Below are 17,629 nucleotides of genomic sequence, written 5' to 3' on the forward strand. Positions count from 1 at the left end.
CCAGCTTCATGTATTAATATTGATAAAACTAATATTTAATATTTTTACATGACACCAACAGCGTTATAGAGGTTATGTTGCCCAGCACTGCAGCACCGCTGCAAAGCAGTGGAATATTTTGGACAAAAAGTTGCATGACTTAAGTAGATTACTAAGAAGTCAGTAATCATGTTATGTTGGTCACTGACATATTAATTAAACTATAAAATATTGTAACTTTTAAAAAATCACTGCTTGCTTCCATCCGTTTTGGCTTGTGGTCCAGGTTAATGTAGCCTCAGCGAGCCTGTCTGAGTGACCCTTGTTTATGTGAGGCGACTCGTAGCATGTGGCTGTCACATGGCAGCAGATAACAGTTCCCACAGCTCGGAAAGAGACAGAAGAGTCGAATGACTGGAGTGGCGGTGCTATTTTGCGTGTACTCACTGGATGTGTGCCGTAGAAGGCTGTGTGGATGTAATGAATGACGGTGATGTTACATTAGTGCGCGTCGCTGTCGTCGGCGCTGACGGAGCTGTGACAGGCCCATCGTGGCACCGGCAGGAGAAAGAGACTGAATTTGTAATGTGTGTGTGTGTGCGTGTTTGTTTTTGTATGTTTACAGGACTGAAAAAGGGGAAAACTGAGCTTATGTACAGGAGAAAGGAATGGTCCTGACTTGTAATGCGGTGGGTCCACCAGACCACTGAGTAACAAACACATCAACACTACGCAAGGGTTAATATTGTGTACCCATTATTGAAAAGCCTCTTGTTATAGTTGATTGTGCTTGGAGGCTCAGTCGGTGTGAGTTGGCCTGTTTGTGTGTGTGTGTGTGTGTGTCTGTGTGTCTGTGTGTGTGTGTGTGTGCATGTCTCGGGTTACAGTATTGACTGCAGCTGGATTGACTCCAGAAGCTCCAGTACGGGCTGCCAGGCTCAGTCCAGGAAGACAAACTTTCATCATCGCTGTCAGGGCCATCACAAACGCCTTGTTTGACCATACATCTTCCTAATTGTGACAGAATACTTCAACATCATTAATTAAACATGGTTTCATTTAAGGCGCTCATGGGGAATTGAAGGGGGAAAGCTGAAAATACAGCAGGCAGTTATTGTTTGCTTACGGTGTCACTTTATTATGACTGTACAGCTGGACTGTTGTTTGCTGCTTTATAATTTCTGTAAGGACTGTTAAGGATGCGCTGATTCAGCTTCTTCTCTCCCGCCACTAACTCCTATATCCGAATTCAGGGTAGTGGCCGATACAGAGTACCCAACCGATACCAGTGCTCTGTGTGCTTTATTCATGCCCTACAGCTACATTTAGTACAGTAGGGAAACATTCTGTATAGTTCTAGTGGATCTAACAGGATGCTTTACATCTTTTTTTGAACCTTTTCTGGAAAATAAAGGGCAACTCAAATTTGAGTTGTCTATTACTTTAAGTAGTCACATGTGACCAATATTTGACAAATTAAGTGGTAAAAATGCTTTTTAGCTTTATCATGTGATAAATTTGAAAAATGTGTTCAGATTTGTGCTCAGAACTCAGAGAACAAATTGACCTAAATAGATTTAACATTTCAGATATCTTAGATTAACAGGACGTTAATGGGTTAAGGTATAGTGAGAAAATTACATCATAAACAGTAACTTAGACACTTGTTGCAGCATTTTACTACCATGTAGATAACGGTGTCTAATGCTGATTTAGCAAAATGTAGTGAAATATTATATTTGCGCAGAATATTTATATGTAATATAAATATGTTAATGTAATCAGCATTTTTAAATACTTTCTTTTGAGGAAAGTGGTGTTTTTTAATTACAGTGTTCTAGCTGGTTCAGACAAAACAGTAGTGAACGTGAATCGGTGACGTCTGGATGATAATCTGATTTGTTGAATAAGGTCAGTATTAATGCCGATACAGATATCCGATAACCGACGTATCAGATTCAGTATTTGCTTTTTTTAGACCCTGCGTTTATTGTGTGAACAAACACGTACTACTGTAATATCATTGCGCAGGAAGAAGTAAATATTCTTACTTTTTACACTGTCTGAACATTTATTTTTAAGAAGTGTGATTGTGATTGATCAGAAGTTTATTTATGTCAGAAGAATTTGACTTTTTAAGAATATATATAAGATTTAATACAAGGCTAAAGAATAACAGGTATATGACTGGTCGAGTCCGTCAGATAGCCCATGCAGATGTGCATCTTAATATTTAGGTACTTGAAGAATGCTGTAGGAAATTTCTTCCGTTTGCATCGAGGAGGAGATCGCATCTTCTCAACACCCTATTTCAATAAAAACACCACTAATTGGTGCATCACACATTCGGTGATTAACGCCTAGAGGTGGGCGATATGGAAAAATTATACACGATATACACAATATGTCACAATATTTATTTTTGCACACATCTGATCAGTTGGAACAGCAAAAAGAACCAGTAGTGCTACATTTTAAAACTACTATCAACACTGTTTTTTTGCTTTAATTTTGTAATTTTGCTCTCTTTATAATGAAACATACAGTCAGTCCCTGTTCTACATGTACTGACGATGTACATGATATGTTTAAAAAAGCATATTGTATTGTACTGTGACTTAATGTATCACGATAACGGTATATATTGTCATATTGCCCAGCCCTATTAACGCCAACTGTGACTAACGTACGTGCTAGAATACCAGAACTAGACGCTGCTCCTCCGGTGTAAAGGAGCTCATCTCTACCACTTACTGCTATATCACACTGCTGTATCACTGATCAGATCAGTGCCTGACTTGGGATCTGAATTTAGTGCATCCTTACATTTGAAAATAGATTGATGTGAGTTTGGCTGGATGGGCCATTAGGAGAAACACTAGGATTGGTTCATTACTATAGATTTTATATCTCTGCTGTTGGAGCAAAACCTTGTATCAACATTTTTAGCGTTTTTCATTTTTTTGACAAAATTTGAAAATGCCTGTTGTCCTTTACATTGTTTGTTAATTTCATGATGCATGGAGCAAAATAAATGGCCCAAAATTACTTGGACAGAAGTCTGGTTCCATTGACTTACATTAAAAGTAAGGTATGTTTTTTCCTTCTCCGGTAAAGTTACCTTTTTGAGATACAAGGTTTTGTTCTGACGGCAGCGATATGATTGATTCTGATTATAATGGTCCTCTTTTTTTATTAGACAAGTATATCATGGTACTGTATTCTAGCCATATTGTCCAGCCTTAGTTCATAGGCGCGTGTTTATTATTCATTGTGGTGCTATTAAAGCTGTGTAATGTCAGTGACAGGCCAGCCTCCCATCCACGGTTAATTATAGATGAGAATAGAGAGGGAGAGAAGTGGGATTTGTCTTCTGTTGCTGTTCAGTTGAAACAAGCTGGAGAATGAGGATTACCTACCCTCATCCAGGCTTTCTTTAGCCAGTCTGGCCATAGTTATGCATGGCTGCTGGTTTTTGATGGTGAAAAAAGTGAGTAATGCATCCATATAACATTGTGTGTCTGGGGTGGTTTTAGTAGAGTCTCAGACTAAGTGACAAGTTTAGTATTATAAAAACTGAATGTATTTTAGGGGTGTAACAATACACTAACAGTTTGATTCTGTTGATTATACTGAGTTCACAATTCTGTCGTCTCATGATATTTTGTACAAAATTCGAATTAAGAAGAAATACTACTATGATCATGTTGCATAGAAAAAAATGCCTTGCAAATAAAACTGACTAAACTTTGCTTGTCTGACTTAGGCCGGCCTTACAACAAATGATTTTTCAAGCGATTTCGCTGTCGCAGACGAATATCCAGTGTCGGAATGAAATCACGAGAGTCTTGTTAGAGTTGCGGCGCGCTCGCATCATCTTAAACGTTTGGCGTTTAGGACGGCTGCCTTAAGTCAGTCTATTTCTCGTCTTGACGCTGCGACTAAATAAACCGTTTTTAATATTATCGTAAGTTTTAAGTCTTGGCCCATGCAAATAGGGACGTGCCAGGGGCACGAGAGAGTGCTTGCGGGTGCGCGAGAGAGAGAGAGAGCATGCGTGAGAGCCTGAAAATCTCTATAAAAATGGCAAATCTGTTCCACTTTTATACAATAATCATATTAACTTAAAATGTAGACTGACTGTTTTAATATTTCAGGCTCACTGAGTGTAACAGTGATGTAAGGAAATGTGCAGATGACTTTAAGAATGGCATTATTGAAGAATCATCGTTTATTTTTTCCTTTTTTTGCTTCCTGTTACAGTGGTTTCTTATTTTATTTGTTTGCTTTTTATGGTTTAGTTCATGACACCCAATCAACAATTCTGAATCACTGCATGTTGTGTTGATGTGTGAATCGTTATATCAGATTAAAAAGTAACTGCACATTTTACAGGTTAATTAATAGAAAATCTGGGTGATGATCTGCCAGAGTATACAGCTCTACAGTGAACTGGACTGAGCCTCGGATCTTTACACGCCCAGCCAGCGTATCTTCCCATCTGCACCACTATGGAGTGGAAGGAAAAGTGTTTCTCTGCTTGTAAATTTCCACCAGGTGCATGATGGGGAATAATCTCAGAAATCTAGTTGCAGTCTTGCAGATAGTGACACTGCAAGATTGCTAGTCTTTGCAAAACCATAGTCTGTGACTAAAAAACCGTGACACTGTCTTTAGATGTGGGAGGGTATCAGACTTAAGTCTTTCAAAGTCTTTTCAAAGTCTTCTAGTGTATGGTTAGCATGGTAACACTTTACTGTAGGTTGCTGTTCATAAGGCTACATGACATCTACGTAAGCTCATCTTGACAACGGACATAACTCTACATAAATGCTTATAAATGCTTATTCCAATAGGCGGCATCTGTCTTAAAGGATACTTTAGCTAACTGTGATCAAAACTGGAAAATATAACCTTTATAACGAATGACGCTTATTGGAATAAGCATTTATAAACATTTAGGGTTTAGGGTTATGTCAGTTGTCATGACAAGCTTATGTAGGTGTCATATAGCCTTATAAACAGCACCCTACAGTAAAGTGTTACTGTCAACATTACTAAGACTGATTGGTGGTAGTTGTTGCAAATTTTGATGTTTAAACAACGCAATTACTTTAGTTTCCATAATTAATAGAATGTATATTCTCCATGACACACATTGTCACAGTTTTGCATTGTGATATCACAGTGTCACAGCGCTTCGTGTACATTAGTTTGATCATTTATATATTTTAAATAATATCTCACATATTCATGTAAATATCTGTGGTAAAAATTGCAGGCCAGTCTTAAACCGCAGCACATCAAAGTTTCGCTAATGTGTTTTCAGTCTGTCAGAAGATGTATTGCAATTGGAGTATGTAGTTATATAATCGCAATATGGTATTTTAACTTGGATGAAGATGAGGGCGACAAGGGAGCATGGCGCAAGCGTGAGAAGGTAGTTCTGCAGGTCATATTAAAAGCAGGGGAATCCAAAAAAAACACAGAACAAAAGGAAAGCCAGAACTAGAAAACCAAAAATAAGAGCACAAACTAATAAACTCAACAAAGACTCAAAAAGAAACAACACCAAACAAAAAACAAGGCAAAGACTGAAGGAAACTGTGACAGATATTTTGCCCATATTGTGCATCACCACCCAGAATAAATAACTACGGCCCCTCTAAATACATTTCCATGGCTAGAGTGATGATTAGCTCCATTTGGGAGACACTGATCTGGGAAAGCTGTGTTTTTCGATATCACAGTATTTATCGAGAATAATTGCTGTGTTTTTTTTTTGTTTTTTTTTTCAGCAATATTGTTCAGCCCTATACTGGAGGTTTTACACACCTCTGCAACAGGCAAGCAAAAAGATAGTCTTTCGACTCAAGTTTGTTATCTGTCTAAAATTTGTATTCATTTTGATAAAATTTTACATTTAAAATCGGATTTTTTTTACAGAAGTCTATTTTAAATGCTAAAATGGACCTTCAGCCAACCTAGCCCATCATGTTGTTGCTAAACTTTTGACATGTCACTTCTTTACCTCACATGCAGCTCCTTTAGAAACCAGGCAGCTCATTTTAAAATCACACTCGAATCCTCCCGTGTCTAGACAGGAACGCGTTCTCCTCTCTCACCGTCTCGGTACCTTTCTCTTTCTCCCCGGAGTTGGCACCAGCAGGCTTCAGCTGTAGAAAAGGCAGCCAATCCTCCCTTACAGCCCGAACACAATGTCTTTCCCACATCACAGCAGCCTTTGTTCCTGCTTGGGAGGATTACTTTCCTAGGATCCTTCCTATAACAACGTTCTTCTTTAGGAAAATAGGAAGACTGTACTGATAACAGCTCAGAAAGGAACGGACTGTATCGCAAGGGTTTGCTAATGTATTTTCAGTATATTGAAAGTGATATTGCGACTGCAGTATATGCAGCTGTAAAAGCACTCTTTCCATTACTGAAGCTCTTGACACATTTGAGAGGGCAGTATGCTGTGAGAACCAGCATGTAGGGATGATTGAATGATATTGCTGCAAAGTTTTTGTGCTAAATATTACGATATTTGAAAGGAAGAAATGCCAGCATCGGATGGAATGAAGTGTTAGTTGTGGATATTTTACTTCGACACCAAATAAGTCGATCAAGCATAACATTATCCTTGTTTCTACGCTCATTGTCCATTTTATCAGCTCCACTTACTATATAGGAGCACTTTGTAGTTCTACAGTTACAGACTGTAGTCCATCTGTTTCTCTGATACTTTGTTAGCCCCCTTTTACCCTGTTCTTCAGTGGTCAGGACCCCCATGGACCCTCACAGAGCAGGTACTATTTGGGTGGTGGATCATTCTCAGCACTGCAGTAACACTGACGTGGTGGTGGTGTGTTAGTGTGTGTTGTGCTGGTCTGAGTGGATCAGACACAGCAGTGCTGCTGGCCAACAGCGTACACTCACACTGCATGCTATATTAGCTTAATTTGTGCCTTAGGATTAAAAGGCAGTTGCAGGCCATTGTTATTTGCCTTAATGAGAAATGTACAGCCAGTTGTTTTTGTAAAATCACTGTCTCAATAAATGCATTTCCTGCTGTCTTACATTTACATTTATTCCTATCAACTCAAACTGGTGAAAACGCACCCAGTTCAGTTTGCCAAATCTAAAGACTGTAGAAACTGATAAATAATTGCCGTCTGCTCAAATGATAATGGGTAATCAATTGTGTAATAACAGTAACGATTAAGAAACGGTGTATCGTGCAGTCGCTCCACTGTGTCATAGAAGTAAAGAGGAATGTGTAATTATCTCTCACAGACAGCCATGTTGGTTCGAGGTTGGGTAATCCGCTACCAAAAGGGAAGCACTTAGGAGCCAGCAGCTGGGGAGGGTGGAATTAAGTCTTGTCTAACGAGAAGTCATGTCTGAAATGCTTCCAAAAGGGAAAACATGTCCATTAGAGACTTCCAAGAAGCGCTGCTCGAGATGCAGCACAACACACAAACACCATTTACGCACACAGGCATTAGGCTCTCATCCATACTGCACATGCATATGCATTAAGCACTCATACGGAGTCGTACATGCTTATATGCCTTCAGAGAGAATTATTTATACATTAAAAATGCTTAATGTAGTTCAGCTCAGCGGCGCTGGGCACGAGCCTCTCGTAAACACACATACACATACACGCCACAGAAAACAGCTGGCAGCATTATAGCCTAATCGATTGCCATGCCATTACTGAATCAAAATAAATAAAGTGTATGGCGTCGGTTTGGGGTAATTAAGCCACGGCAAAGTGAATTGTATGATTATCTGTATTTATTGTATTTATTTAATCCATTTCATGCATTTAATTGTGCACTGGAGGATATGGTTGGAAGGAACAAATCATTATTTGCCTCATTAGAGTTCCTCTCCAGATGAACATGGCCCACTTCTGGGCCGGGGTTTCGTTTTCTCCCTGCTGGATGCTAGTCACGTCCTGCTGTGGGTCCAGGCCTCTAAAAAAAATCTCAGCTAAATGGGTTCTGTGTGGAACCTTAGGGTTCATTCCTCTGTAAAAACCTTTTGATGAATAAGGGATTCAGCAGTTTAACCACTGAACCCTTTATCGTCTAAATGGTTCCCCAACTTGACTTTATTAAAGGTTTGATGGAAAATAGTGACTCATTTAATAACATGCAATAAATGTTTGATGTATTTTTCATTATTATTAGTAGTATTATTTATTAACATCAAATAACAGAGCATTTTAATATTGCTCAGTTAATCCTAGTGTAATTAAATATAATTTCCTTAAGACTTAATGAACTATTTAGGTTCAGTATGGAACCATTTATTTTACTGACCCATTTGGGTTCCTTCTAAAGAAGTACATAATGTAGTTCCATGTAGAACCTTTTTTTTAACTCATATGAAACAGCCTATAAAACCTTCTCTAGTTCCATATGGAACCATATTTTCTAAAAGAGAGGCATAAGAAGAACCAGCATTTGTAGTTTGCTGGTTTTGATATAGAACCACATAATGTTAATCTATATAGAATCTTCTTGGCTGTATGTAAGGCAGCCTATGGAACCTTCTCCAACCATATTTTTCAGATTGAGGCCTCAGAAAAACCACCGTTTGTGGTTTTGCGGGTATTGATGCACACTTCTTTGTGCTGACATAGTTGAGTGGTCAGACAGTTGAGACGAGGCTGGACTCGGACAGGCAAGATTTTTATTTTTTCAAGATAAAACAAGCGAAGCCAGTCTGGAATTGGCTGAAACTCATAATAGCCGTAGAGTTTGAGGCAGGAGAAACGTCGGCTCGGAGATCATAACTGAAGGAAAATGATCGCTCCATCGCTCGCGCCCACACACACGTGCACACCGTGACGGCTTGTCGAAGGACAAACTAATGAAGCAGGATGTTTTTGCTGGGATGCGCGTGGTCTCTGGAGAAATTTGACCTCCCTGATTCTGACCTTTTGACCTCCGGAGCCCTCTGCGACTGCAGATACGAGGGAGGAAGCTGGGCTGATGCTGATTTGTGGCTCTTGAAGAAGTATAAATCGCATTGGTGTCTCTTTTTCACCTAAATTTAAAACTGAAAGTAGGGCTGCGCGAGGTGGACAAAACTACATGGAATGTAATGAAAGGCAGTTTATTGTCACTGCAAAATTTCGTTTTGCAACTTAACAAGTTTGATGCTTAACCTTGGGAATCATATCAGTAATGCTAGATATTTGCTTTGAAAAATATTGGCATCTCAAAGATGCTATGATTTTATTCATTCTACTGCATTTGCAAGCCAATAGAAATAAACGTTCAGTTTCTCCATAATGCTAGTCCAGTTAGATGTAGTCCCAGTTTCTGCTTTGTATAGATGCTATTGGTAACAGCATCGCCAGGTACACCAATCAGGCATAACATTATGACCACCTCCTTGTTTCTATGCTCATTGTTTATTTTATCAGCACTTGTACCAGCGCAACACACACTAACACAACACCACCACGTCAGTGTTACTGCAGTGCTGAAAATGATCCACCACCCAAATAGTACCTGCTCTGTGAGGGTCCATGGGGGTCCTGACCACTGAAGAACAGGGTAAAAGGGGGCTAACAAAGTATGCAGAGAAACAGATGGACTACAGTCTGTAACTGTAGAACTACAAAGTGCACCTATATAGTAAGTGGAGCTGATAAAATGGACAATGAGCGTAGAAACAAGGAGGTGGTCATAATGTTATGCCTGATCGGTGTATGTACATGAAAAATGTCATGTATTGGCCTCGGCCCACAATTCCCATGTCGGCGCATACCTGCTTAATCTGGAAGGCATGTTTCAAAAACAATGATAGTGATACAGTGAAAAATAATGCATAATACAATTATGATATTCAGAATATCGCTGCTGTCGGAAGAAAACCTTGTATCTCCAAAATGGTAACTTTACAGTTACACCTACTTTTAATATAAGTCAATGGAACCAGACATTTTCCCAAGTCATTTTGGGCTGTTTCTGTTGGTCCATTCTTAGTACAATTTGCACTTAACGTAAAGAGCAACAGGCATTTTCGAATTATGTCAAAACGAATTATGTCACTGAAAAATGACAAAAATGGAGATAGAGTTTTCTTCCGACAGCAGTGACATGTTAAAATACATGGGACATGGTTAAAGGTTGGTCTGCATTACTTTTAAACCAAAATGATTTCGGGTTATTGGATCATTTGATGCCTCAATCTGCAGAAACTCATTAGAAACTGTAATTGGAGCTGATACACATATAGAGGCAGAATTAATGCTGTATGGTTTGGGATGTATGATAGGTACAAAATGCCATATTGCAATTATATTACACACTGGAATTACAGAACATGTTTACATACATAGAAAAAAAAACAGTGAATCCTTGATGTGAGATTGGTTTAAGACTGGCCTGCATTATTTTGACCAAAATAATTTGTTGGACTATGAGAATACCTTGATTCATCAAAACACACAAAATCATATTTGAAGCAGTGATTAGTCAGGATGCTTATAGCACACATTATTAATGATTGGTTTGAGGGCTGATTTGCATATTGCAGCCATCTGTAATACCAGTATCTCAAGGGCTAATGTTGCTATAACCTTTAACAGAAGATTTATTGTGCAGCTCTAGTCTTTGTTGTAGATATTTTACTTCGACACCATGATTCTAATAAGTCTTTATACACAATACTGCACTTAGACAAAATTTGGGCTTTTTCTTAAACATCCACTTTCTGGCCATCATTATTGCTGTAATGACAATCATACAGTCAGCAGATAGAGAGGTGATGGTTTATGAGCTCGTATTTTGCAGGTAGGTTTTCTTCTTTGTTATTGTCAGAAGCAGGGTGTCTGGTGACGGCAGCACATGGTAATGTCTTTCTCCTCCATAAAGAACACAAAGAGAGACATCTAGTGGGAGATAAAGACAGAGCAGGTTGATTTTCAGATCAACTCTGCAGACAAACACTGGACCTGGCACTTACTACTGCTTTGCAGACTCTAAAGCAATTTCTCCTGTTGTACATAGTGTCCAATAAAAATATTCACCCAAAGTACATATAAAATCTCAACAAAATACGTTTTGAAGGCTCTTTCTTTCAAAAATGAGTTTCTTTTTTAAATGACTGACATCTGAATTTGCTCTAAGGATGCCTGTATGCTCAAAAAGGATGTTTCCAAGCAGAAAGGCGTCTTCTGAACTTTGAGTTCTTGCAGTGCAGTCTGTGCAGGTGATTTTAGGCAATTTTGGAGTGGCAAGGTACATCAAGTTCCTTTTGAGTCATTTTAAGTAAATACAGGGTGATTCAAAAAGATTAATCTGATTTCAAAATTATTTATTTCACTTGTAAATCATTACAGAACAATGCAGTGAACTGTAAATGGCTTAAATGAGCATAAAGTTTATTATGTAATTTTACAAGTGCTCAATATGAACCACCTCCAGCTGTACGGACAACATCAACACCATAGTCAGATTCATCCCATATTGAGCATGTCGGGTGTCGCTGCACTCACGGCTCTTTCAGTGCGATTTCAGAGATCATCCAGTGTTGTGGAACCAACGCCGAACGCTCTGAACTGTTGGAGCTTCTCTGCCCACGAAAATCACACTGCACAGTTATTACAGATTCACTCTTATTGAAGTGGAGAACGCAGAACGCTTTCTGCTCAGGGGTCTCATCTCCTCGCAGACTGAAGGGAGCCATCTTCCACTGACAGTCAAAAACTCTATGACCCCCTCTTTCAATTAGTATGTGATTGGTTCCTAGGCACCTCACGGTTGTAAAAATGTGGCGCTTTGAAATCAGATGAATCTTTTTTAATCACCCTGTATGAGGCTTCGTGGAGATGTAAACTCTAGATATATTTCCTAGTTTTTCTCATTTGTGTTGCTCTGTGCTCTTTCAGAGGCAACTAGGTGACTGCTATGTCTTCGGCCTACTACTAAAGCGGCGGGCATCTTAAAGCGGTAGTTTGCCCGAAAATCTTATTTATGCAATTATCCACCATACTAAGTAAGTAAAGAACAGTTTGGTAAAATATCTCATTGCAATTTTTGGACTAATATTGCGATTGCAATCCAAAATCCAAAATTCCAGACATTTTTCTGCCAAGAAGACCATCACACCCATTTTTGGACTTGACGCTTGAACAGTGAATGTAGCGTGCCAGACTGCCAGTTCACAGGCTCTACATTATTAGATTTTGAATCTAATTTTGAAAAATCAGTGGAATTTCCCTTTAAAATCTCAGGTAATTACCCAGGTTTTCTTTCTAATTAGGCTAATTTCTCTCTTGTGGACACAGTATATACTAGCATTCAAAAGTTTGGAATCACAGTTTTTCACAAGTTTTCAATAAACTATTAAGTATAAAGCTGTAAATAAAAATAAAGAAATGTCAAACAAAGCTGGAGATGATTCCATGTGACTGAGGAAGCTGTTAGATTGAAATTGATTTAAAAAATACATTTTTTATTAATAAAAAAAAATCAAATCTCAGGCAAGAAATTGCTATAAACAGATAAGTATATTTTTATCATTCATTAACTTCCATCACATCCGTTTTGAGGCTTAAACGTTGAATGTCGTGTACCAGACTGTCAAGTCATGAGCTCTACATTATGAGGTTAAATGTACCCTCTTAAACACTGAATGATGTTAAATAAAGGAGGATATAAATGAAATTGCATTTTTGCGTTTTGCTTTATTGCGTTTTTGTTAGATGCACTCTTTCAGATTGCAGTTTTGATATACAAACGTTTCACTGTTCAACCCTACACTCTCAGAAATGGTAAAGGTATTAAACTGTCACTGGGGCAGTTCCCCTCTTGTCTCTAGGGTGGAACCCTTAAGGGTCCATCTCAGTACCTTTAGTCAGGGAACATAACTGAACCATAATCCACTGAAATGATATGTTCTAAGCTGTACTGACTCCACACACCCTGTCTCGTCTCCAGGCTTTTATTTTACTGTTCTGTTTTAAAACATTCGGTTATGAAAAGGTACAAATACGAACTTTTCACCTGGAAAAACTTATTTAAGGTTCACAATCAGACCTTAAAACCACTGTTGTACCTTTGAGGGAACATTTACATAGTTTGTACCTTGATGAACAAAAAATGTGCCTGAACAGAACCTTTATTTCTAACAGTGTAAAATGTAGCTGACAAGTTTAGTGTCTGAAGTTTACCTCTTTAGTTTGAGCACTGGAGCTATGAGGCTGATGTAGCTAACAATAATGGGTAAACACCCCACCTATTAGCATGATGCTAACTGCATACCTAAATCATCACATACTTACCTCAATTTCTTAGGTGATCTCAGATAAATTAATGTGGTGTCTATCTATAAAAAGAGAGCGCTGTCCTCGTTTGTGATGGCGTGGAGTGTAAAGGTTCATGTTGTCAGCGTGTGGCAGGACGAGGAGAGGGCTTTTTCACACACACTTCTGCAGGGATGCCCGGGGGTGCGCAGCAGGGGATTGTGATCACAGTTAACACAGGAGTTAGGGCTCAGAGGGTGTGAAGTCCAAGGGGCAGCGTTCAGGTTCAGACTGTGGCCAAGGGGAGTGGACGGTCTGTGACGTGTAGATGACCAGCGTGGACAATGAGATTCACGGCAGTGGCCTTTGTCTAGTACATCTGAATTGTGGTAGAATGATATGGAGACAGTAGCATATCACAATTGTATTGCTATGTATTGCAGTTGCAATATGCATTGTGATATATTAAAGTGGTCATCCTGCTGTATCTCAGTGCGTTAGTGTGAGAGTACACAGAGTGATTCAGAGTGGTTTGGTGTGAAAAGGTTCAGATGTCTTGACAGTGGTGGTGATACGAACCAGGGGTCGCCATGACTACAACACAAATACAGACATTTCATTTACTATCCAAAACCACCAGTGAACCTACACGAGTCTTCTGAGCTTTATATGAATTGTTGATGATGGTAAAATAGTGGAAAATCTGAAATAATCTGTTTACTTTGGCGACTATTTTGCCTCACAATGCCCTGCATGTATCCCTCCACCATGAACAGATATAAAAAATACATTTTAGGCCAGAACTTTGTCGTTAAACTTTCATCAAATAGTGTCTCAGACATCCGGCAGTGAATTCATAACCATTTCATGTAGTAACTTTCTGTGGGGGAGCTTGTAGAGGTGGATGTCTGGTTCCAATCACCACCACTGTGAACCATTCTGACTCTGAATCTGAGCATTTCACACCAAACTCTGAATGACTTTGTTTACATCTGCACAGTCAGTGGAATTCCCCTTTGAATGAATGTACGTGTTTGTGATTTAGCTACTGATTGTAAAATATTCTTTTTTTGTGAAAAAACAATGAGAAGATGTGCATAAAATTTAGCATTCGGCTAGTTTGTCTTTTTATTGGCTGGTTTCGGTTGTTGTTTTGTGTGATCTTTGTGGTAATAAAGTCAGTCTAACGTGTCTGCTATATCTCTATCTTGCCGGTCTGTTCACGGAGAAGAATGAGCCTTGATGGGAGGCGAGGGATAATTATTTACTCAAAATTATAGTGCAAATCGATGAAATGATAGTTTTATTATCTTATATCCTGCCAAGATCTGTGTTTAAGCTCAGATTTTATCACAGTGAAGAGAGCTATTAAAATACAGGCCATCTATTAGGCTGCATGTCACAGGCTGAACACTAAAACACCACAAAGCACTGCATATCAGATTTTAGTCTCATTGTAATTCCAGTCCATTGATTTTTCTCTATTTATTGAGGTCACAAGTATCATTTACATGTAGATGCTTGCCATTGTGCTTGTGTGATGTGTCTTAAAATTTTCTGGGTTGGCCTAAATCAGGGGTGTCCAAAGTCTGGTCCCAGGGCCAAATGCGGCCTACGGACAGATTTTAATTGGCCCTTGGCTTCTGTTTTACACTGTATTATAAGTGGCCCGCCAGCCGGTACATTGCAGTTCTCCCTTTCGCCTGATGGTGGCAGCTGACCAGACCTGCAATTTCATTTAGTGAATGACATTTAGTCAAAACTACAGACATAAAGCTCAATTTAAACACTGAAAACTGACACTTTTGGCAAGATGTTAACTTCTTATCAGAGCAAATTCAGTAGTTCAGTAAATATTAACCCTTTATAGTCGAACAAAAACGCGGCTACACTGCGTTTATTTGATATATAAAGAACGTTAACTAACAAAACCAAACATTTATAGATTTTTGTTTAGTTTGTCTCACAAATTATATTTTTCAACAAGTAAACATTTGAATAGGAAAATGATTAATGTGTTAGACATGATGTATTGTTACTCTTTAAACAATTTAATTATTTATTATAGGCGCTTATTGATCCAAACTGCTCTGAATGAACAATCCAGCAATAAAATAAGCCTTGTGCATCTTTTTTGCAGTGATCGGAAACACAGTAGCTCACAGGAAGCTCAGATTCTATGCGCTGTTTTTTTGAAACAATCTGGTCCTCTTTGAAAAAACTTCGAACACCCCTGACCTAAATTAATTGGATTAGAAGTGCTGTAGAAGAGTTAACCTAGTGTGGTACGTTGTGGGAATTTAAAATAAATAATTACAGACGTTACATATTACATACATAGTAATATGCTCAAAGGAGCATTTCAGCCTTAAACCAGCATTTCGCTGCTGTTGGAACAAAACGTTGTATCTCCATTTTTGGTGTTTTACAGTTTTTGACATTATTTGAAAATGCCTGTTGATCTTTACATTGTGTGTAAAGTTCATGAGGTTCCATTGACTTACATTAAAAGTAAAGTATGTTTTTTCCTTCTCCTGTAAAGTTACCATTTTGGAGATGCGAGGTTTTGTTTTTACAACAGTGATTTTAATACATGTCATGTTGTGTAATATTGTGTGTGCCTAAACTGGTTTGACAGAATTCATGATTTTGTGTTCTTTTTTTGCATTTTGTCCATCAGTGTTCTCCCACTACAGTACTGGGCATGCATTATGCAAATACATAAAACTATCAGGGGATCGTTTGACCACAAATTAATTCAAAATATTGAAAATTTAGGCATGCTAGATGCTAATTGTACAAAACTTTCCATTACTTGTTAGCTACATTAGCTTTGTAGCTCCAGTATAAAACTTTAGAAGCAAACCTCAGACACCAAACATGCCTTGGCTGAGCTCATTTTTTCTAAGAGGGGGATTTTTTCCCCCTAAACTATCACTTGTGTCCTCACTAGAGTAGTTCCTTAGAAGTCTCTCTGTTCTTTCTTCAGTGTTGAGCATCCGTGGTGCCCAGGAAGAAGAGCCTCCAGATCCTCAGCTCATGCGGCTGGACAACATGCTGTTAGCAGAAGGCGTATCCGGACCGGAGAAAGGCGGTGGTTCTGCTGCGGCCGCAGCCGCCGCTGCTGCGGCTGGCGGAGCTGGAGCGGACAACTCAGCAGAGCATTCGGATTACAGAGCGAAACTGTCTCAAATCCGCCAAATCTACCACACAGAGCTGGAGAAATACGAACAGGTGAGAGATCAGGCAGAATACAGGAGAATTGTAAATCTTGACTTCAGGTATTAGCACAAAAATTAATTCATGCAGTAACTGGGCAGTAAAACTGGTCTTTAGCTTTCCAGTTCCAGGTAAGAGCACAGGGTCAAACTAAAAGTGCATTCAGTTGTGACTAGAAACACAAATCCATACAGTACATAACTGGGCTGTGCACTAAAACTGACTTTTATACATATTTTGGCCCTGTAAAATGGATGTATACTAAATATGCAAGTTTTCCAATTTTGTAGGGGGAAGGTACCCATTTCTATTTGTAGTGCTATTAAACACAAGAAAGAATAAACATAGATAAAAACATACCACAACACACCTACAATAACCATAAAACAGTATTACTGAGTTTAGTTGTAGTGCTGTGTGCCATGCATATTTTGGCTCTATAATATTGATCTATAACAAGTCTATAAGTTTTCCAGTTAACCATTGTGTTATTTTAATATAGGGAAGAAACTGTGGGCTCAGTTATTACCACAACCATAAAACCATACAGTATCTGTGATGTACACTAAAACTGCTCCTGTATGGATATATATCCATCAATCAATCAATCACTTAATCAGTTATTTAATCTCGGAGAACATTAAAGTTGACCTTCATTTACAATGTTACCGAGTTGATACAGAACAAGGGATTCATAATGTGTAAGAACATATCAAATAAAAGTAAATTTAATTTTAAAAAAAAATGACTCAAATCAGGTAAGTATAAAAAATATGAAACATTAATCATAAAAATACAATAAAAAATATAAAATAATAATTAAAACGTAGGTAAAATGTAAAAGTTAATAACATCAACTCAGAATAAAATAAAAGGAGAATAAGTTCAAAAAGTAAACTAAAAATTGATTAAAATGACTAAAATAATAATAAAATAATCATAATTTAAATAGGAATAAGAATATGAATAATAAATAAACAAATAACAAAATAATGAAAGTAAGATAATAATGGTTTATAAAGAGTGTGTAAGTCTGTCAACAAACCATTTGCTATTTCTGGGTAAAACTTGTATTTAGTCCTTCATATTTTTGTGAATAGTTAATGTACAAAATATTTTGTGCATTTCTGTACTTTTATTGCTAAAGTAGCATTAACA

At 38.2% G+C, this 17,629-nt stretch overlaps 1 protein-coding gene across 2 annotated transcripts in view; it reads left to right on the forward strand.

The window, feature by feature from the left end:
* Nucleotides 1-17,629, forward strand: part of pbx1a (pre-B-cell leukemia homeobox 1a) — a 106,713-nt gene that overhangs the window by 71,178 nt on the left and 17,906 nt on the right. For both annotated transcript variants that reach the window (XM_036556493.1, XM_036556494.1), the window contains exon 3: nucleotides 16,242-16,486. In XM_036556493.1, the coding sequence (XP_036412386.1) occupies nucleotides 16,242-16,486 (245 nt within the window). The remainder of the gene's footprint in view (nucleotides 1-16,241; nucleotides 16,487-17,629) is intronic.

This window comes from Colossoma macropomum, unplaced genomic scaffold (assembly GCF_904425465.1).
Source record: "Colossoma macropomum unplaced genomic scaffold, Colossoma_macropomum, whole genome shotgun sequence".
Taxonomy (NCBI): domain Eukaryota; kingdom Metazoa; phylum Chordata; class Actinopteri; order Characiformes; family Serrasalmidae; genus Colossoma; species Colossoma macropomum.